The sequence below is a fragment of the Lygodium microphyllum genome, chromosome 19, assembly GCF_053477565.2.
Source record: "Lygodium microphyllum isolate KBCC chromosome 19, Lygodium_microphyllum_v1.1.10, whole genome shotgun sequence".
NCBI lineage: Eukaryota > Viridiplantae > Streptophyta > Polypodiopsida > Schizaeales > Lygodiaceae > Lygodium > Lygodium microphyllum.
This window is the reverse complement of record NC_141153.1, coordinates 52,268,889-52,291,066: the sequence shown is the minus strand read 5'-3', so window position 1 is coordinate 52,291,066 and position 22,178 is coordinate 52,268,889. Positions and strand designations below refer to the sequence as shown.

The following is a 22,178-nucleotide window of genomic DNA, read 5'->3' as shown; positions in this document are numbered from 1 at the left end:
TTATCCAGCCTATTGTATTTTCTTTTTTAGTCTGTAGAGAGTCATTTCACATAGGACAGGGGCGATCAGCATTATTATGTGGTGATCTGCACTTTTATGAACTGCCTGCATTATTTTATTGATTCTTTGCGGGTCGGCCAGCTTTTTGGCATGATTAGGCAGTAGGTTGGCTGGCATAGTAACATGGGATGGCCATTTTCTAGCTTATTGTCCCGATCCCGTTCCATCCCCATACCGTCCCAGTCCTGTCCCCATGTTACAGCCCCCTCTCGTGGTGACAAGGGGATGGCAATTCTTGTCCTTGTCCCCATCTTGGGCCCAGTCCTCCTGTTGGGCCTGATCCCTGTTCCCATCCTCAAAACCCATCCAATGTCACTATGTCAGCCAGTTTTGGCATTTATTGCTATAAATAGCTTGCCTTCACTTGGCTGGTCATTCATCTTCTGCAGGTTTCCCTGCACACTCTCACATTTGGGACACGCCTCTGTCTTCTAGTGTTGCCGTTTGTCATTAGCTTGATCCGGTGCCCTCATTAACGCCTTGGGTTATGTGCAGGGCCTGATTAGTCCACCTTTGTATTCAGCTTGCATTCAGTTCAGTGCAGATTTTCTTCTTCCATTCTCTTCTTTCATTGCAATATCTCTCTTCTTTTCTCTCTCCGAGTTGGTGTTCCTCTTCTGTTGTGCACTCTCACAGTACATGCCCCAATAAATTAGGCAATTGCATCATGAAACTAGTGTGCCCAGCTTACTGTTCATGCACAAACTCACACATAGACAACACATGGTTGTGATTTATTTAGATAAATACAATCGAACCCAGTTTGGGGTACAAAAATGTTTTTTCATTGGGAATTTGGTTTATACTTCTACCACATATTCTTTTTGGATTGGTACTAATAGAGTGTGGAAGTGTGCATGTGCCCATGCATGCATGGTCTAAAAATGAAATAGAATACTGATAAGTGCATCCACCTTGGTTGAAAATATCACCATAAATTTTGAGCGTCATGTATCAGCCAATATTTAAGGACAGTCAAATTATGGGAATGTGAACAGTATCTTTTCCAATTGATTTCATCCTGTTATGATATGAAAATAGTCTTATAATTTCAATGTTAAAATTAATTCTGTGTCTAGCAATGGTGTGATTTATGGTACAAGGCTATCTTAAACTGTGCTTTTATTAACATAGATATCCTTGTTCAATGTAAGGTCCTTTTATATGCCAGTAAAACTGTTCACAATACTCACTTGTGTTATTGTACTTTCTCAAACTTTAGGTTGGGGCAGTAGTAGTGTCACCAACACGTGAGTTGGCTTCTCAAACATATCATGTAGCAGAGCCATTTGTCAGGACGCTGCCAAACATTCATGTAGTCCTACTTGTTGGCGGAACAGATGTTACTGCTGATGTCACAAGATTGAATGAACGTGGGGCAAACATCATTATTGGTACACCTGGTCGAATAGATGACATAATGGAGCGTTCTTTATGTTTGGATTTCAGGCTGCTTGAGGCAAGACAACACTTCGTAGTTTCAATGCTGAGCATACTGTCAGTATGCAATTGCCTGTCATTGTGTTTGATTAACTGTCCGTGGTAAAGGACCGCCTGTTAATTGAATCAGGTTCTCATCCTCGATGAGGCTGATAGATTATTGGACATGGGGTTTCAAAGGCAGCTGTCTGCCATTGTTTCTCGGCTACCAAAGCAGCGAAGGACAGGTCTTTTTTCTGCAACACAAACAGAGGCAGTAGAAGAACTGTCAAAGGCAGGGCTTCGAAATCCCGTCCGAGTTGAAGTAAGGGTCGAGGCAAAATTTCATTCTTCATCAGTATCAAGTACCAATCCTGGTTTTGCATGTTCCAAGACTCCTTCAAGTCTAAAGATTCAAGTACGTTGAGATCTGTTGCAGTACCTTTTTGAAAAATTGAGTGTCTATAGTCTAAATTGCCGAATTATGATTTGCAGTTTCTAGCATGTGAAGCAGATGAAAAGCCATCACAACTTGTTCAATTTCTTCTGGATTTGAGTGCAGCCAAAATTATCGTGTAGGCTCTCTCTCTCTCTCTCTCTCTCTCTCTCTCTCTCTCGTAATAGGTAATTATATTAATTACAAAAAAAGTAGAATATTACAAGCTTACAAGAGGCAGGCTGGCTCTCCATGTGTGTGTCTGTGTGTGTATCTTCAACACACCGTCCACCCCCCTCTTTCTTTAAGAAAAAAAGCACTAAATCACTCAATGAATAAGAAGAGCTGCTCTTAGTGTCAATATTAATTATATTATGCATTATGGGCATTGAGAAATTTGGAAAGAGGAAAGCATGCTCCCACTTATTGCTGTTGAAAAACTGTTCTTTACACACACACAAAAAAAACAAATAAAATATAAATATAGATATAGATATGCACACACACACACACACACACACACACACACACACACGCACGCACGCACGCACGTACATATATACATACGCACACATGTATATATATGTGTGTATGTGTGTGTTAAAGATCATAAAGATAATCCGAAAGTTTACAAATTTAGGATTATCTTCTGAACAAATGTGTCCTTATGTATACGGTAAAGCTTTATGCAAAAGTTATGTGGTCATGTCATGACTGTTAATTATAAAGGTAAGCGAACTTCTTGTATCAATGCTTGTAAGAGAGGAACATTGGGATGCCATCACTAAATTGTGATTGCATTAGATTACTATTAGACTTGTTCAAATCCTTTCATCCTAGGTTATTGACTGAATAGGGTTTCTTGACTGCTTAAGGGCTGATCACATCTGTAATAAGGTTAAAGCTGCACGCTTTGTTGTATTATTCGTGGTAACCATGTGGAAATTCGAGATGGTTTTTCTTTTGACTATATGTTCTATCTAATTTAAAAGCCTGTTCTTAGACTTTAACAAGATTCAAAGAAAACTTGGATCCAAAACTTCTCTTATATTCAGGTGTTAAATTTTTGTATCATGTTTGTTAAATTGTTTTTCTATCTTTTGTGGGGCTTTTGCAGCTATTTTATGACGTGTGCATGTGTTGACTTTTGGGGAACCATCCTTCCTACCTTGGAGTGTTTAAAGACCCTGTCAATGATTTCTTTACATGGAAAAATGAAACAGGTAATAGGGTAGTCTTTGCAGGCATTTGCAATCTGAATTTTCTGCTAACATTTCTTTGGGGTAACTTACTTTGTAAATTTTAAACTCTGATAAAAAAAAATTACTAATGGGCTTCCTCATTCAGTCTGTGCGTGAGAAGGCGCTTGCGCGATTTGCAACCATGCAGTCTGGAGTTTTACTTTGCACTGATGTTGCAGCTCGGGGTCTTGATATACCCAATGTGGACTGGATTTTACAGGTAAGATCTCAATGATTAACCTCTTATATACTCACATTGATGTTATGGTTACAACGTTGCTGAAGGACTGTTATTAATTGACTTTATCTTCTGATGCAGTATGATCCACCTCAAGATCCTAATGTTTTTGTTCACAGAGTGGGGCGTACAGCTCGTATGGGAAGATCAGGCAATGCACTTGTTTTCTTATTACCTAAGGTTAGAAGGATACGGCTCATGTTGTCCAGACATGCCATGTAATATTTGAGTGCTGAATGTTTGGTATGCTTTCTTTCTTTTTACGGTATGGTTCACCTACAAAACATGAGTTTTAAGTTTGGACATCCACTGGGTGCAGGAAGATGCTTACGTTGAGTTTTTGAAAATTCGGCGAGTCCCCCTGGATGAAAAAGAAAAATGGAGCATGGCTGAAAATGTTGTTCCATTGGTGAGTGACCATTAGACTGCTAGTCACAATTTAATAAGAAAAAACATATGTTAGTAAAGTCATTGCCTTATAGCTTCTGAAGCTCTGTGCTTGTCTGTGCAACCTTTGTGAAGAGTGGAGGGCTACATGTATTGCGGGGGACTATCTTCTAGCTTGCCAAAAGCAATTTCAAGGATATCTAGTCGTTATGGCCTGTCTATCTAGTTTTGTGCAATCTGAAAAGTGCAATAAGTATTTTGTGAATGATTGGGCTTATTCAAAGGAGTATAGTCAATGGGATGGATGCAATCAGTAATACCAGATCACAATCCAAAAGTGTTATATAAGAGAATCCAAAAGTGGAAAGAGCCTTCCCACTCATACAGTTTTGCACAAATAATGAAGTTCATGACTGAAAAGATAGAGAATCCAAACGTGGAAATGGTCCTTCCACTCCTAAAATATTGCTGCAGACAACAAATCCATGCTGCACACGAGCCTGTATGCGGGCTTGCACACTCCCATGCTTTATTTGCACCAAGTAGGCATGCTTTGTCATTCTAGACAGATCTCTGATCATGCATGATCAGCCATGGCCACTCTTGTGCATGCTACCTTGATATGCAAACTCATAATGTCCAGATGGAAATGGAGAAGTGTCCCTTTTTAGGAGAGGGTTCTTTAAGTGGCTGACTGACCAACCAATCAACCAGGCACCTATTCATAATTCAAATACCATACGACATCATGTTTGACTACCAGGTCACCACGTTGTTCACATGTGCTTGCCCACCCATATGCCTAGGTCCAAATTACAAGGGGTGATGCTTGGCATATTAGGTTCCCCCCACTAGAAAAGCAATTGTCTTCAGTTTGAGTGTACTGGTCGAATTCATGGACGTGCAACCAGCCTCTTGAAGATCACCACAAGGCTCTAGATATTGTTTATTTGTTTCCAAAACTGTCATTGTTTCCAAATTATTGCTATTGCCATTAGTGCTTATAAGTGTTCACCATGACAGGATGATCGAACAAGATGCCAAATGTTGAATCATTAACATGTTCACTCACATTGAAACCGGCTTCTTTCTTGGATAGGGTGGTAGATGACTTGATTTAACACTAATTACCACGAGCAAATAATTCACAAATCTGAAATAAACTTTAGCACAATAATCTTGGACAGCCGACACCCATTTGGCTCCAAAACTAGTGCCCTTGCTATGTTTCTTAAAATTTGTATTGCCTCAAACTTGTAGTACATTGATATATAGGTCGATCTCTCTACAAATTGCAATACTCTGGGTTGTCACAAATGACCAGCAGCATCAAGATCCAATTTGCCTCTTGATTCTGATGCAATTTGGGCCAAAATTGGACTGAAAACGCCTTCATGCAAGTCAAATGAAATGTGGATGTATAATCTTTGTCAGATCTGCTGTAATTCCCTAATAGCAGCAATTGATTTGATCTTTGGGTTTCTTGTTAATGGACATGTTTTCTGTGATGGCTGAGAAGCACTAATTTCAATTGGACCAAGAACACTTGTATGTGAGTCAGATTAAATGTAGATGTGCAATCTTTGTTCGATCTGCTGTAAGTCCCCTAATTGTAGCATTTGCTCATTTTGCGTCTTCTTGCAGCCACATTTGATTTGACTTGTATGCCAGTGTTCTCAGTCCAATTTAGGCCCAAATTGTATATCAAAATGTGTCATGGAAGTTCCAATACTAGTTGGGGAAGGGAGCTTGGAGAGAATAATACTCTGCTGGTCATTTGTGACAACCAAGAGTATTGGAATTTTTAGAGATTATAAGTTCGAGGCAATACAAATTAAAGAAATATTGCAAGGGGTACTAGTTTTGGGGCTAATCGGGTGTCGGCTATCCAAGTTTGTTGTGGTAAAGTTTTATTTCAGATTTGTGAATTATTTGCTTGCTGTAATTAGTTCTAAATCATGTCATCTACCACTCTATCTGAGAAGGAAAGGTGTTGTCATGGTTCCATTGCTACGATAGCTTCAAATCTTCTATTGCATGATTCCTAACAGCAAAAATATTGTTGATTGCAGTCTACTGTCTTGGAGGAGAGAGTGTGCTATTGCCAGCAGGAACTGGGCTTGTAGAGGTTTTCGCCAGCTGGTGGGCAGCCTTTTGGTACTCTTACCTAGTCTCTAGCTGCTCCTCTAGTGCCTGAAATCTCCCTTGCAGCAGTTGCCTAGGCTGGAATCAGCTTCTCCTGCAATCTACAACCTCAGAATGGTTCCTCCACAGCCTGAGCCATCCTCCAAACGGCCCTCATCTAGTTTGCATGGCAAGTTCTCTTCTTGGCCACCAAATGACACGCCTGATGTGAAACTCAGCCTCTTAATTTCTAGTGGTTAATTAATGGCCTACGCATCCACATTTAATGTCCTAAGCCCTTTGAACTTGAAAGTTGTTTTAACTTTCATTAGCTTAGTCCAGCATTAAATGTTTCAATTTTGGCTCATCCCAAATGACGTAATAAGTAATTTAATGCTCTTGATCAAAATTGTCGCAGGCACCCACAAGCCTAGTTGTCCACGTTTGATGGACGGGTCAACTCATCTGATCCATCCTGTCCAGTACGACATGTCCGATCACATTCGATGGAAATTGTCCGATTGTTTCAAAGTGCTTGTTTGTGACCATTTGGGCTAAATTGTAGGTATTGTTTAGGCTTCCTCTCCGTAGCACACTTGTACACCCCACACAAACTTTGTTTAGGCTTCCTCTCCATAGCACACTTGTCCCCCCAAAAAAAAAAAAAGGTATAAAGTCTCCCCCCCTAAAATAAATAAATAAAACTCTTGGTATAAAGTCTCTAAATGTTTAAAGTGTATTATTTTGAGTCCCAACATTAGGTATAGGCATTAAAATTTATATGTACAATTTTTTTCATCGGATGTAAGTTCAAGATTTATTAGTGCAATTAGTACCGGACGGTACTAATCGGATGTGACAACCCTACCCACAAGTATGTGTCATGCATAATCTGGCACAACTTTTACCAATATCTCCCATTGGCAACCATAGGTTTTGAATTTCATTCTGCTCGAATTAACTTGGAATTCACATATACACCTCACATGTGCATAACTTAATTATACCAAAGCAAAGTAGTTAAAATTCACATCCTTGTGACATAATATGGCACAACATTTACCAATATCTCCCATTGGCAAACATAGGTTTTGGATTTCATTGTGCTCAAATTAACTTGGAATTCACATATGCACCTCACATGTGCATAACTTAAATATACCAAAGCAAAGTAATAAAAATTCACATCCTTGTGACATCCCTCCCCCTTAAATCCTTGCTATTGTCTTTGATTGCTCTACAATGTGACAAAAGCAAAGTACTCAATTGGCAAAGCAGAAGGCATCATAGTCAAACAACATTGGACACTAGTATTTAACTATGCTCATGCCAAATACACATGCTGAAATTTTGAGCTAGCAAAACTAAGTCACAGTTCATCGGAATGAATTATAATTGTTGTCAAAACCACATGGGATGTGGTCATCATACAAAAAGCAACATCGGTGTGACCATCAAGGCATAGTAGAGCATAAATTGAGCATTAACCATGCTTGTATATTTAGTGGCATCACATGACATTCATGTGCAATATCTAACACTTAAAACCACTGATAACCAATGCCCGCTAATAACCAATACAAAAGTATAGTGTGAGAGCCATGTTCAAAACTATACCGGTCTCCATACCGGCCATAGTTATCAATACATTGAATAGTGACCTCTAGGCAAACGTATTTTCAGCAAACAATACCTTGGATGCAAAGTGAGTATATCCAAGATCCATTGCAAAATTGTCCATCATTAGAGAAGTGGAAGTGCTACCTCTTTGAGCATAAGGTGATACTTGGATCTCTTGCATTGTTGAATTTGAAGGAGCCCAATCTAAAGTTGGCTCAAGCTGAAATGCATTGAGGTAAAGTTGCAACAAGTGAGAATAGTCTTTTGGGTTACCCTCTTTCATCCATTTTGCATCCATAGGTGCATAATTTTGAAATTTCACGAAGTAACATTTGGAAACATTAGATTAGCTCTAACCTTTCTTTCCTTACGTACTAAAATCTACTTTGGTACCAAAATCTCATCTAGCTTCTCAACCTTTGGCTGGATTTCAGTAGATACATCCTTTAGCACATCTCCATGAAAAGATCTTAATAGGCTAACGTGAAAGGCATTGTGTATCTTCCAATGTGGAGGTAATTTCAGCCTATGTGCCACATTACTTAACTTTTTCAACACTTGGAAGGGCCCATGGTAACACATATTCAGCTTAGGATAAATGCTCTTTGCCTTTCATCTTTTTCAGCCTTGCCTTTAAAAAATGCATAAATACCCAACTTCTCTCTACAAACTCTAATGGTCATCTATGTCAATCATTGCTCTCTTTTGCTTCTCTTGAGACCTTTGAAGTGTTTGCTTGATCTTTTGATAAGTCACATCCATTCTTTGGATATAGTTATCAGCCTCAAAGATCTTATTCTTTGTATTTAAAATAGGTGAAATTTTCTTCTCTCTCCCCACAATCTCAAAGGGAGCCTTTCTAGTGGAACTATGTATTGTGTCATTGTAATCAAACTCCATGAATGTCAAAAATTGTTCCTATTGTGACTTATCTTGAGAAACGTAGCACCTTAAGAAACCCAACATTGTGGAATTCACTTCGTTTGATTGCCCATCCATTTATGGAAGGATGATGAAAATTTCAACATGGTAGCCACATTCTCAAATAGTCCCTTTCAAACAAACAAACTAGCCTAACCCATGGGATCCATCTCATCATCTCTATTGCCCAACTTGGTTGCCAATTTTGGGGAAATGAAGCGGGCATGAGCTTGTGCATCAAAGAAAACTAAAGCATGTTGATCCCTCACTTTGCCCTATGCACGGCATAGCTGTGAAGCATCCTTGTTTGGTTGCTCAGCAACAAGATTAGATATCAATTCCGCAAAAGTTTTATGCTTCTTGCCTTTTCGATCCTTATTGTCATTTGCATGGTTTTTAGACTTACTTTTTGGGCATTCACGAGCTATATGCCCCTCTTGTTCAGAAACATAGCATTTGTTTGCATCATACAATGCCTTCCTTTCAGTAGTTTTCTTAGTACTAGCAAATGACCTTTTGCCTTGTCTACCTTTCTTAAAGAATGACTTTGACTGATTTTCAACACGTTGACCCTTTTTTGAGGATTTAAACTTGTTGCCAAAAAATTCAGTCTTGCCACCCTTATTTTTAGTTGTTGGTTGTAAAGTCCCTTTGGGTGTGGAGTCTCTTAATCTCCATGTATAAACTTACATGGGTGTGAACACACCCTCATTTGTACCCTAACATATAAATACATCTTATTCTTTGTGTACCGTGACGAGTTGGTACACTCATCTTGGGATTCTATCACTCTCACACTCAACATTGCTGCTGCTTCACTTTTGACTTGCATTCCCATTGTGTACTCATCCCAACAAATTGTTATCAAAGCTGCGGCTAAGGTGTGCGCGCTTCCTGAGGACCGTGCGGGTCAGTTTCAGCTCGCATGCACAAAGAAACATCAGGTTGTTTTTTTTGGCTGAGGCGAGATAGGTGACAACTCCCAGGTTTCGTTTTGTGCAGGTGACAGTGTTTCACGTTTGTTTTCCGCTCAGGCTGGTCAGGCGCAGGCAGTACAGGCCATGATCAGCTGTGTCACAGCCATGCAAGGCAGTCTCATCAGTTTTCAGACCAGGCAACTGCTTAGGGCAGGTCAATGGCTGTTTTTTGTCACGTTTTGGGCAGTTTTCGTCAAAATTTTCTTAATTTCTGCAAGCAGACTCCTTGTTCACTAACAGAGGTTTGCGTGTGTAAGCACAATTCTCAGATTTGTGCCCAAAAATTTGGGGCTTTTCCCAGATTTGGTGCTGTTCATACATAACAGTGACATTGGACCCGGAAATTGCAGAAATTGTGCACATTGGCTTTGAAAATTTTTGGGGCCTTTCATATATTAGTGAAATTTTTCTCAGCTGAGTTGAATTTACTGACATTGGTGCACATTTAGACCCAAGAAATTTGGGGATTTTGCAAAATTTTGTGAAATTTTGCTAAATTTTCACGTTCTATGCTTTTGGGAACATGTATTAATGCAATCGGGCCAGGTTGGTTAGTGAAATTTTGGGGCTCTTGTTGAAATTTGTGAATTTTGGCCAAATTGATGTGTGAAATGCACTTTGGGGACATTGTTGAAGCAATCTTGGTGTTATAAGCAGTGTAATGAGTTTATTATCTCCCACTTGTGAGATTTCGGAGGAATTGCAGAGAATTTTGGTGGTTCTTTATGTATTAGAAGTTGACTTGGGCACGTATGTATTTAGTACACATGTTAGGCAGCTCCTATTGAGTTAATGTATCATTGAATATTCATAGTGCAGCAGTCTTAGTGATCATTTGCAGATCTAGGATTATTGTAGATGTATTTTTTTGTGATATTTCTGAAGTGGGAGTCACCTTGCAGTGATGTACGCATGGAATGTATGCTGAAATCTCAGTTATATTAATGACAATCATTCTTTCTACTGCTGTTCATGTATTTGGATCAAATCTTGCTCTTATTTCCTGAAATTTTGGGCTGAAATTAGCTGAATATTTGGCGTGTTATTTGCTGTCATAAAATACAGCATTGGTACTTAACATTTTACTGAATAATGGCCACTAATGCTTCTAGCAACAATGACACTAAATCCGTTCTTGAGAAGAAATAGTAGGCGTGGTTGAGACAAACTGCTCTTTTAATTTTCCCACCAATTTTGCTTTAACTGACTCCAGTTTCAAATCCGTTATGCCTTTGATTATGTCATCAAGAGAGGAAGGAACCAAAGGAGTGGATGATTTTGGAGCAGAAGGAGCTCGCATCGGTCTAGGAATAGGAGGAAAGGGAGGATTAGAAACAGTAGGCACTAGCATAGGCCAAGTAACTGGCTAAGGAAGAGAATAAATGACAGGGGTAGAAGTAGACATAGGAGTAGAGGACGATGTCGAAGTCATAGATCCATTCTGTAATCGGGTCTTTCATATCCGCCTCTTGGTCAAAGTCGAGACCGCATCCTGAGCATCCTGCATATCTATTTTAAGTCCCATAGGCTTCGCTCGATCCTCAAGAAGCTCTCCTAATTCAACCCGAAGAGCAGGATCTGTAGCTTGCAAGAAAAGCTCAACTTTCTCAATATCCAATGCTCTTTGTTTAGTGGCATCAAGCTGATTATACCTCTCTTCAAATTCTCGTATCACTTCTGAAGCAGCTAGACCTTTGTTTGGCATGTAGACCCACTCTCGGAATGACCATCGTGTAGCCATCCCAAAGTCCTCAAGAAAATACTCCTCTTTCAGGGCCTTCTTAAAATCTTGCCAATGCGAATTTTGAAGGAAAAGATCAGTACCCTCAAGGCGGGTGTGACAAGGCGACTGGCTTTGATTTGTGGAAGGATAGGATGCAAGGCATTTCGTTTCTCAAGGATTGTGATGATGCTCTCTTAGAAACCAAGCCTGCAACTATGATAGATGACGATTGGGCTAGACTCAACAAGAAGGCCATTGCATACATTAAAAATGGTTGTATTTGATGATGTACTTATAGACATTAACCGTTTTGATATGGCTTTGTCATATGGAAAAAGTTAATGGATACTTATGAAAATACAACTCTAGTGAATCAAGTGCATCTCATGCTCAAGCTTGTGAACATGGAGTTGGATGGGTCTTAGCTAACATCTGAGCATTTGAGTGCTTTCAGCTATGATAGATGACGATTGGGCTAGACTCAACAAGAAGGCCATTGCATACATTAAAAATGGTTGTATTTGATGATGTACTTACAGACACTAAGCATTTTGATATGGCTTATGCCATATGGAAAAAGTTAATGGATACTTATGAAAATATAACTCCAGTGAATTAAGTGTATCTCATGCTCAAGCTTGTGAACATGGAGTTGGATGAGTATTAGTCAACATCTGAGCGTTTAAGTGCTTTCATAGGGATTTTGAGTGAGTTGCAGGACTCTAGTTTGCAGCCGTTCAATTATAAACTTAAGGCTATTTTCTCCTTGATGACTTTGCTTGATAGTTGAGAGACTTTGGTTGTTTCACTTAGCAACAATCCTACTTTAACCTTTGATGGTGTTAGGGACTCTATGCTCAATGAGAAGATTATAAGAAAGTCCAGTGGAGAAAGCAATGGCTCAGCCTATCATCTTAGAGGCATGTTAAAGAAGAGGGGTAATGCAACAAATAAAGACAAAAGTAGGAGTAAAAGCAAGGGCAAATAATATGATGTTACTTGCTCTCAATGTGGGCATAAAGGGCATAAAAAGCTGGTTGTTGCTACTAGAAGAAAGAGCAAGAAATAAAGAAATAGCAAGGAAAGAAAAAGGATGACAAGAAAGATGATGATAGCTCTTCCTCAAAAGAAGTTGCAAAGGCAAATGTTGCATCAAGTGTGGTCATTGAAGAGCTCTCTGACATTTGAGAGAGAATTGTTGCAGTCTCATGCAATGATGTAGGTATTATGGCGACAGTAGGTGATATGCACATTGTGGGAGCCTTCGCTCAACCGCCAAGACCCACGGACCGCTTATTGTTTCAAGCGTTTCAAGCCGAGCACTAATGGCTACCTCTCACATAGCCGACGCGCCATCCATATCTACGGGTGTAGTGAGCTTACCTCCATGCCGTTCAAGTTACCTCCTCTCCCGCGCACTCCGGTAGCTCCACAATCCAAGTGCAAGCTTCAAGCAAGCTCCATTCTCCCGCTCCAAGCTCCAAGCTCCATTGTCGTGAGCAAGGTAAGAGAGGAGAAGAGAAGAGAAGAAGAGAGGAGAAGATGGAGAGCTTCTCCACCCCACGGTCCCTCACCCTCACACACTCACTCCCTCACACTCTCACACTCCCTCTCTCAAGCACAAGCTCAAGCAAGCAAGAACAAAAGGAAGAAGAAGAAGAGGAGAGCTACTTTTTGCCACACACAAGAATGAGCTTCTCATTCACTTTTCCACTTTATATACAAAACCCTAAATCTCTTTTGGGCGGTCATCCCCTTATCCCCTTTTTTACATGGCCGGCCGTAGCCTAAGCCCTTTTTCCATTGTTCTTCTTTCTTCCTAGCTTCCTTTCCACCGCCCGTCTACATTTACAAATTTCACGGGTGAGAGCTCGGCGCTCCTTGAATTAAACCGTGATGCGCTTGCGCTCTTTTACAAAAGTTTTGTCTTGCGCTTTTCCTTGTGCGCCTTTGTCTTCCATTTCTCTTGCCTTGGCCTTTGTCTTTGTCTTTTATTTTAGCTTTCCAGATTTTCCACCGCTTGGGACTCTTTTACAAGATTTTAGGGTGCGCCTTTGTATTTTAAAATGCACCTTTCCTCTTTTTCATTTGCCTTGGGCTTTTTAAGGTTGCCCCTGCGCTTTTGGCATTTTCTTTTCTTCTTTATTCTGTCGGGTTACCTTTTTTTTGCCTTTGCCCTGCGTCTTTTTTATTTCCTTTTGCTTTCTTCGTGTTGGGGTTAACATTATCCCCCTCCTAGACGAGTGCCAGTCCCATGGCACTCTTCGTCGAAGATACCATGCGGAGCTTGCACCGAAGACGTGGGTGGAAGGGAGTGTTGTGGTTTGCCCTGGGGGAGTTCTAATGTTGGTGCGGATGAAGGTCGTTGGTGGCACGGTGCTGTTCCGATTGGCTGGTGATATGATGGCGATAGGGCTATTTTTTGTTGGGAATGGCCACTCATAGCTGGCACGGGGGTTGGTGTTCGTGGGATGCTCGTGGTGGATTTTGCTCGTGATGATTCTCTGGTGGTTTGTATGATGAAGTAAAGGATAAAAGGTCAGAGTGGAGTGTTGATGTAGAGCTGACGGCGCGTTCATTGGAGTCTTTAACACCTGCAATTGGAAAACCTCTCATGTGGTCTCTCCCTACGGGGTAGTGCCAATCTTTTTATCGTGCACAAGACATAGTGCAATTAGTTTGGGAGACAGGTCGAACTCTAAGCAAGTTGAGAGTATTGTCTTGCACTTGAGGACCCAAACTGTATATATACTTTGGTGCAGATATTATGTGAGTGCCCGTGCATACTTAGATATTACGTAGGTAGAAGACCGCTGGCTGGTTTCGCCTAATGACGTGTGGATTAAGCAAAGTCGTCCCGGATGGGAAGAAGTATGCGTGGAGACGTATGCGACATCCTGTACATTGTGATTGCACGACCACAATTGATTGCAATGGTAGTAAGGCAGAGTGCAAGGGGGAATTGTGTGAATGGTTCAGGGTGACAGGTCTAACCACAGGCGAGACAAGCTCCCTAGGACTGTCCTGCCCTTAATGTGCCCTGAACTATGGTGGGTGATGCTAGGGGGCTAGGGGACTAGGGACGGAGCCAGCCGACCAAGGTCACTGGACGCACCTAATTTGAGGGCCCCTAGGTGCGGTGCTGTGATCGTGGGTGTTTTTTATTTTTTCGTTCGTGTTTTCTTCTCTTTTTTTTTTTTTTTTTGCCACAGTACAACCATTGCAATATGCGGGGGTTATGAGCCTTTCAATAGATCGGGACATGTCAAGCCTCGAAGGCTCAGGGAATAGATATGACCGTGATGATTTTGCCCTAGCCTCGTTGTTAGGGTAGCCGTTGTTGCGATATTGGTGGGATTGCGGTGACATCCGTCGTGAGCTCACCGTAGAGCTTGGCCCAAGAAGAGAGTATAGCCCATGACTGTGCTTTGGTTCGTGCGATGTGGGCACTCGCAAGGGTGATTTTTCGCATTCAGTAGCGTGGCTTTGTTGCGATTCTTTGTGCGGTTGGTGGTCTTGCGGTGGCCTGGCCGTTGAACGCGTTTGCACAAAGACCTGTCTCATCCTGCATCCACTTGTCACTTCGTGAGAGTGTATGCTTGCTTACATTAAGTACGTCGAACAAATGCAATCATGTTAAGACATAATTTTTCAGAATGCTATGATGTCTATTGGGATGCCTATTTTATTGCTTGTTAAGGTCGCATACATTAACGAGGGGTAAAGGAGGTGTGCACAAGTGGGGGTCTTGCCCCTTTACTCATCAAAAGACAAAAAGTTATGGCATGATGACTTGTCAAGCTACTTGTACATCATAGGGGCTTAGACGATTTGTACTAGGCGGGGTGAGTCCGGTTGGTTGGGCGACTGGGGCGGTGCTGGTGCGGGACTCCCGTGAGGTTGGGCAGGGCACATGTCGGCCGGGACATGAATGGTGTAGTCCTGGGCCGCCACCGTTTCGAAAATGCCTTTAAATAATTCATTGAATTCTTCCCTATCCCGGGCTGCCCTTTCTGGCCTTGAGCATCTGGTGCTTGAGCGTACGTTGGGGGTTTGTGCAACTGGTGTTGCCACATCTTGCGTGCTTCTTTGAGCTTCGACTTTCCTGGCCCGAGGATTCTTCGGCCTTCGTCCAGGACGGTGTCGCTTAGGGCCCCGTTTCTTCGCATACCTTTTGAGGGTGGGCACATAGCGCACCGGTGGAGGGGCATGTGCCGCAAGTTCCCGACGTTCGTGGAGAGCGTCTTTGCAAGTCAGCTGCCCTAGGTTTTCCATGTTTTTCTTGTAGGGGACCTGCAATATGCAAACCAAGGGTTAGGCCTTGATACGGAATAAGACCGTTCGCATGGGCTGAATCATAGTGTGGGTTATCAAACGCATATGACTAGAAGAGGCGGAGTGGGACGTACTGTGCTCGTTGTAGCGGGGTGGCCCCCGTGATGGTGTTGACTTAGCCTCCCGCCGTTAGTAGATCTTGGCTCACGCCGAGTTACATCGGCTGGTGGTCATGGATTTGGGCAGGGCTCATCCTTGGAAGGATGGACTGGAAAGAGAAAGGTGTATAGAAAGGGACTGCACCCTGCTTGCATCATCAGAGACGTTGGTTAGGGCTTTCCACGGTGGCAATGAGGGGTGCATATCCTTCGCCCGGAGGTGGAAATGGTCATGTGAGAGGGGGACCAGACGAGCCTAGCCTGTTGGCCCCAACTCTTTTGTTTGCGCTTGACTATTATTGCTTGTGTGTGTTGATAGCGTCTATATAGGGTGACAAAAGTTATTGTTTATTTATATACATATCCATGGATTCATGTCGCTTTATGAGGATAAAAACCAGCTATAGAACTCCGGATTGTACTCGTGGCAGCTTACTCAATAGCGATAAATATTTTGCGACATCGAGTAGCATGGAACCTTGTCCGAGTCTACTGGCAACGTGTAGCTTCTCCTCAGTGAGGACCTTATCGAACAGCAAGTCCTCTTGGCTAGGTTCAGCTAGGTCTGTACCCCGAATGGCAGTCAGCACTCGAAGGGAGGTTGGTGCCACATAGGTGGGGTCTCTTTGAGACCGCCACTTGGCCAATCGCTCCTCAGAGACTGTTATGATCTGAGCTCCTAGTTCGGCCATTGCAACGCAGTTTTCACACCAACGCTGTTCAAACTGACTTCGGCCCTCTGACACTCGCTTTAGTTGCTCTATCTCTAAGAGATTTGGTTGGCAGAGCACATCATTGAATGTGACAGTTAAGCGCAGTTCGTCGGCTTCCTCGCCCGAGATGAGTAGCATGCGTTCATACAGGAGCCTGTTATAGTGCTCGTCAAGATGTTCTTGCTCCTCCCAAGATAAGGGAAATGGCAAGTACTCTCCGAGCTGCTCTTTAGGGAATGCGCGCATGTCTGCCAAGACATAGACTCGTGCGAACACCTTGAGCTTGGCATCCAACTCAGTTAAGCATTCGGTGACACTTCTATGTTCAACGAGGGCTTGCTTGGTTACTATCTCATGCAAGGTTCTAGGAGTTTGCTTGGGCTTTAGCGTAGCTGGGGGCTCAGGCTTAGATGAGCAGGATCAATCAACGCTAGGATGTCTGACGCTCTTGGGGTTTCCGTGTTTCTCTTGAGGCTTCGTTATTGCGTCATGGTTTTCCCTGGATGTGACTGGTATAGGTTTGTCACCCTGTTGTGACAGCGTTATATTCACTCTTAACTGGTCAATGCAAGTTCTATTGTTGGTGGATTGAGTTTTGCAAGCAGCCATTGATGGTAACGACTGCTTTGATTTTCCAGAGCACACGGATGTGCCTGAGGTTTCGCCACAGTTAGGGGAGGCCTCAATGGGTTCATTGGTGGGTGGACTCCATGCTTTCTTCATCAACTCTCCAGCGCTTTTCGTCTCAATGTTCTTGGGGTCCTCAACCACCTGCAGCTGTTCTTGTTTTCGCTATTTCCTCCTCTTTTTCTTGGTCAGTGAAGGTGCATCTCTCAACGACTCAGGACCTTGGACTAGGTCAACCGTTGTTGTGCTTGGTTGGACCTTAGCATTTCCTTTCTCTTGTGTGTCCTCATGGAACATAGCCGTGGCCTGCTGAATAGCCTTGATAGGTTGAGTGGTTCGGTGCATCTTCTCCTTGGCAACATCTTTGAGAGGTTCCTCCTCAAGCCTAGGCTTTAGGTACTTTGGAAGGGCTGGAGTTGTCAAGGATACTGGTTGCGGCGCCTCCTCCGCGGGTGAACTACTAAGGATACGTTCCGCAAGGGGCATTGTTACGGCAAAGGGCTGTGACTGCTGTGATCCCTGATTTGAAGTACTAGCAGCTAGTTCGGTGGACCTGCTACTATTGGTGGATTGCGGTCTCCAGTCCTTAGGGCGATCGGAAGTGGTCGCGTCTTTTGTTGCCCTTTGAGCATTCATCTGTATAGATCGAGCATGAGTTGATCTGATCACATTGGGTTGCACAGGCATATCCTTGGGCCGAGAGCTACGGCTAGTGTCATGTCCCCCCTCTTGGATATTTGGAAGCTTTGATGGAGATAGAGATTGGGAGTAAGCAGCCACCATTGACGACCGCTGTTGTGCTTCCTGTGTCCGTTTGAAAAAGGAAGATGTAGGAGATCTAGGACTCTTAGGTGGACTTGGCACTGGTGGAATGGGTTGCTCGTGGTTGTTAGACGATTCTGTCATTAGCTTTGTTGAGCAATCAGCCTTATCATGAGCGATGTTGTGCCTGTGGTTCTCATTATTCTCTTGGGAAGTCAAAGGCTCCTTGGCCACTAGTGGACCTCGTGCACGCTCGACAGTTACCTCCGATATCTGCTTGCTAAGCACGGTAGGCTGAGGATCTAATTTTTGATAGGTCGTGTTCGGTTTCTTGATCTCAATCGTGAGGGGCTCAATCGCTCCAATATTTTTGATTCGAGACTTGGATTTGCGTTTAGGTTTCCTCCAATGCCTCTTTGCTTTTGACATAATTTGGGCTTCTGGCAGAAGTGGTTTAGCAGGGGGTTTTGGTACCCAAATCCATTGGTTGCCTGCATAATACCCTTCAGCACGAAGCAACGCCTTGGAAATCCATCGAGGCATCGTGCTAGCTCTCCATCGATGCCTTCGTCTACAAGGCTTAGGCTTCTTTCGTGGTCTTCTATGATATCTGTAAGTCCCAATTCTATCCTTGGCCTTGCCTCCTGACCTTTTTGTTTCAAGTATGGCCTCACTCACTAGCTCTCTCCGTTCAACCTGCGCTTGCATCAACTCGACATGGATGAGGGTGACATGCCTATTGCTCTCTAAACTGTGCATAACTTCCTTGACCCATTGCCTTCACATGTCCTCTCATTACTAGGCTTGGTTGTTACGTCAGCGCCTTCCTTGCCTTTCCTCCGAGGTTCGATGAGGTCACCCTTGCTAAAGGTTGTGACTATCCTCACACCCGGTAGTGTCAGGTGTATCCTCTGAGCTACATAGTCAGCCTCACATTTGGTCGCTCTTTTGAAGGGTCTTCCCAGGAGGGTTTCCTTACCATATTTAGCACTATTTGGAGGAACGTGAAATAGGATAGGCAAGCTCTCAATTTCGATTGTTGCAAGGATATTGCACTTCCCCATGAGTGCTTGTGGGGGTCCCCTATAAGGGCTAAGAGTTGCATTAGTCGGTGTCAACTCTGGTTGGCCTAGTAGGGTCCATGCCTCATAGGTCAAGACATTAAAATCTGCTCCTGCATCAATCAGAGCATCGATAGTATGCTCTCTTTTCGCGGTGAGTTTGACCCTAAGATAAGCAAGGGATACCATGTCTTCATCTTGCGGGTCTTGGCTTGTAAATTTAAGCCTTCTGACAAATGCCCTTGAGTCCCCAACTGCACGACCAGATGTGGATTCTCCACTGATATCTTGGCTCGTCCGTGCAGTGCTATTCAAGGAGCATCTATTGTCAGGACTGTCATGTCCAGTCATTCTCGCTATTGTAGCTTGATGTTGTTGCGTGTCGCTTTGACTAGATGCAGTCCGAATGCAACACGTATGTGTTTTTGCAGTGCGGCCTTCTTGCCCTTGTTGGCTAGATTGGCCCATTGAGGTTCTAGGGTCTCTGTTTCTCTCGGTTCGGGTATGGGCTTTTGGTTGCTCTTTTGTCAGTGCGAATCCATGTTCGTGTAGAGCCATTACTACACTAGGGTTGTAGAGCCATTACTACACTAGGGTCTAATTTGGAGGACCTATCACGGCGCGTGTTTTCTCTTCAACCTACTTGGGGGAGGTGCAGAGGGGCAGAGCCCCCTCTGCGAGGGTCCTCGAGAGGTTTATCTGAGTGAGTTCCTTCGGTTATTGAATGCAACCCTCACTTTATGGTTACTTAGTGTGCGTGTCGCTCTTCGTGCACTTGTGCTCAGTTGGGCTTTCAATTTCTTTAAGTGCATTCAAGTGCAGAAATTTGCGGTGAGTGCAGCAAGCTACTTGAAGCGTCTCATGCACTTCCGCTTGTTCGGGCCTGATAGGCTTGCTGGTCACTTTTTTGGCCGCCTTGACGGGGTTCAGCACCTTTCTAATATGTTGTCGCGTTCGTTTTTGGCCAATCAAGTTTTAACTGCTCAGCGCTTTGCGTCTAGGTCTCTGGGTCTTGCTGCTGATTACTTCAAGCTGCTAAGCGGCTACGCCCTACGATTTTGCCTATGCCGTGTGCCAGAGTCAAGTTCTGAGCGTCCTAAGGGCTTTCGACAGTAGCCGGGTCAGGTCAAATTTCTGAAAATTTGATCAAAATTCTTACTAGGCCCTTGGTCCGAATTGCAGGGGTTGAGTGCCCGATTCGGCCTCGTCCGAGGGCCGAGTAGAAGGGGCCGTATGTAACTGTCCGATTGCCAAATTCGGCCAGTCCGAACCTAGATGTCTGAGGGCTGAGTGGGCCGAGGTCGAGTCAGGAGGGCCGAGTGGGCCAAGGCCGAGTCAGGAGGGCCGAGGGCCGAATTCCAAGGTAGTCCGAGTGCTCAATTCGGACGGGCCGAGCGGTGGGCGTCGAAGTGGTAGTGGCCAAATGGTCAGAGGACCAAGTGGCCGAGGGCCGAGTCGAGTGGTCAGGAGGGCCGAGTCGGAGGTCCGAGGGCTCGGCCCAGAATCGCCGTCACTCGAACATGTCGAGCGCGGCGCGTTTTTTCGCCGGACCTCACGAAATTTGCCGCGCCGAGCGTTGGAGGCCTTCCCCCTAGTCAAGCAGCTCCAGATCTATCCTATTCATGTAGAGGAAGGTGTAGAATTACCTGGGCTGGGCAAATATCTCTCGGATGACAAGATCGTATGTAGCCGTCCGACTGCCAAATTCGGCCAGTCCGAACCTAGATGTCCGAGGGCCGAGTGGGCCGAGGTCGAGCCAGGAGGGCCGAGTGGGCCGAGGCCGAGTCAGGAGGGCAAAGGGCCGAATTCCAAGGTAGTCCGAGTGCTCAATTCGGACGGGCCGAGCGGTGGGTGTCCGAGTGGTAGTGGCCGAATGGTCAGAGGACCAAGTGGCCGAGGGCCGAGTCGAGTGGTTAGGAGGGCCGAGTTAGATGGTCTGAGGGCCGATTCTGAGACTCGGCCCAGAATCGCTGTCACTCGGACACGTCGAGCGCCGCGCGTTTTTTCGCCGGACCTCACGAAATTTGCCGCGTCGAGCGTTGGAGGCCTTCCCCCTAGTCAAGTAGCTCCAGATCCATCCTATTCATGTAGGGGAAGGTGTAGAATTACCTGGGTTGGGCAAATATCTCTCGGATGACAAGATCGAAGCGGCCCTTATACCCCTTCCCGGGTATGGTATTGATGTCCCCAATCACTTACTTGCCAATCTTAGGCATCACAAGCGAGTTTTTTACCATTTTTTGCACGATTTTTGCTCTGTTTTTGCCCTGTTTTGCAACAGTAAACCCTAATGCTTATTTTCTTTGTTTTTCTTTGTTTTCTCCTACTCTAATGTACCCAAATCACAAAGTAAATACCTACACTACTCCATCTCACAACATAAATCTCAAAAAAGCAAAAAACCTACTCGCCAAGGAGATCGAATACCATCTTCAACCCCCTCACTTCCTACCTATCTCAAGCACCGGTTCGGGGAAAACCCTTACTTTGATGCTCGATTCGAAGCGCGCAAGCGCTCAATGCTTGAATCCATTGGTCCGGCAACGGAATCAAAATGTGGGAGCCTTCGCTCAACCGCCAAGACCCACGGACCGCTTATTGTTTCAAGCGTTCCAAGCCGAGCACTAATGGCTACCTCTCACATAGCCGACGCGCCATCCATATCTACGGATGTAGTGAGCTTATCTCCATGCTATTCAAGTTACCTCCTCTCCTGCGTACTCCGGTAGCTCCACGATCCAAGTGCAAGTCAAGCAAGCTCCATCCTCCCACTCCAAGCTCCAAGCTCCATCGCCGCGAGCAAGGTGAGAGAAGAGAAGAGAAGAGAAGAAGAGAGGAGAAGATGGAGAGCTTCTCCACCCCACGGTCCCTCATCCTCACACACTCACTCCCTCACACTCTCATACTCCCTCTCTCAAGCACAAGCTCCAGCAAGCAAGAAGAAGAAGAAGAAGAAGAAGAAGAAGAAGAGGAGAGCTACTTTTTGCCACACACAAGAATGAGCTTCTCATTCACTTTTCCACTTTATATACAAAACCCTAAATCCCTTTTGGGCGGTCATCCCCTTATCCCCTTTTTTACATGGCCGGCCGTAGCCTAGGCTCTTTTCCCATTGTTCTTCTTTCTTCCTAGCTTCCTTTCCACCGCCCGTCTACATTTACAAATTGCACGGGTGAGAGCCCGGCGCTCCTTGAATTAAACCGTGATGCGCTTGCGCTCTTTTACAAAAGTTTTGTTTTGCGCTTTTCCTTGTGCGCCTTTGTCTTCCATTTCTCTTGCCTTGGCCTTTGTCTTTATCTTTTATTTTAGCTTTCCGGATTTTCCACCGCCTGGCACTCTTTTACAAGATTTTAGGGTGCGCCTTTGTATTTTAAAATGCACCTTTTCTCTTTTTCATTTGCCTTGGGCTTTTTAAGGTTGCCCCTGCGCTTTTAGC

The 22,178-nt window shown here is 44.0% G+C and overlaps 1 protein-coding gene across 2 annotated transcripts in view; it reads left to right on the top strand.

Annotated features, from left to right (window-relative positions):
- Positions 1-22,178, top strand: part of LOC148019864 (P-loop containing nucleoside triphosphate hydrolases superfamily protein) — a 74,615-nt gene that overhangs the window by 40,146 nt on the left and 12,291 nt on the right. For both annotated transcript variants that reach the window (XM_087700069.1, XM_087700070.1), the window contains exons 2-8: positions 1,283-1,519; positions 1,631-1,897; positions 1,975-2,054; positions 3,033-3,138; positions 3,263-3,376; positions 3,476-3,574; positions 3,714-3,803. In XM_087700069.1, the coding sequence (XP_087556195.1) occupies positions 1,283-1,519; positions 1,631-1,897; positions 1,975-2,054; positions 3,033-3,138; positions 3,263-3,376; positions 3,476-3,574; positions 3,714-3,803 (993 nt within the window). The remainder of the gene's footprint in view (positions 1-1,282; positions 1,520-1,630; positions 1,898-1,974; positions 2,055-3,032; positions 3,139-3,262; positions 3,377-3,475; positions 3,575-3,713; positions 3,804-22,178) is intronic.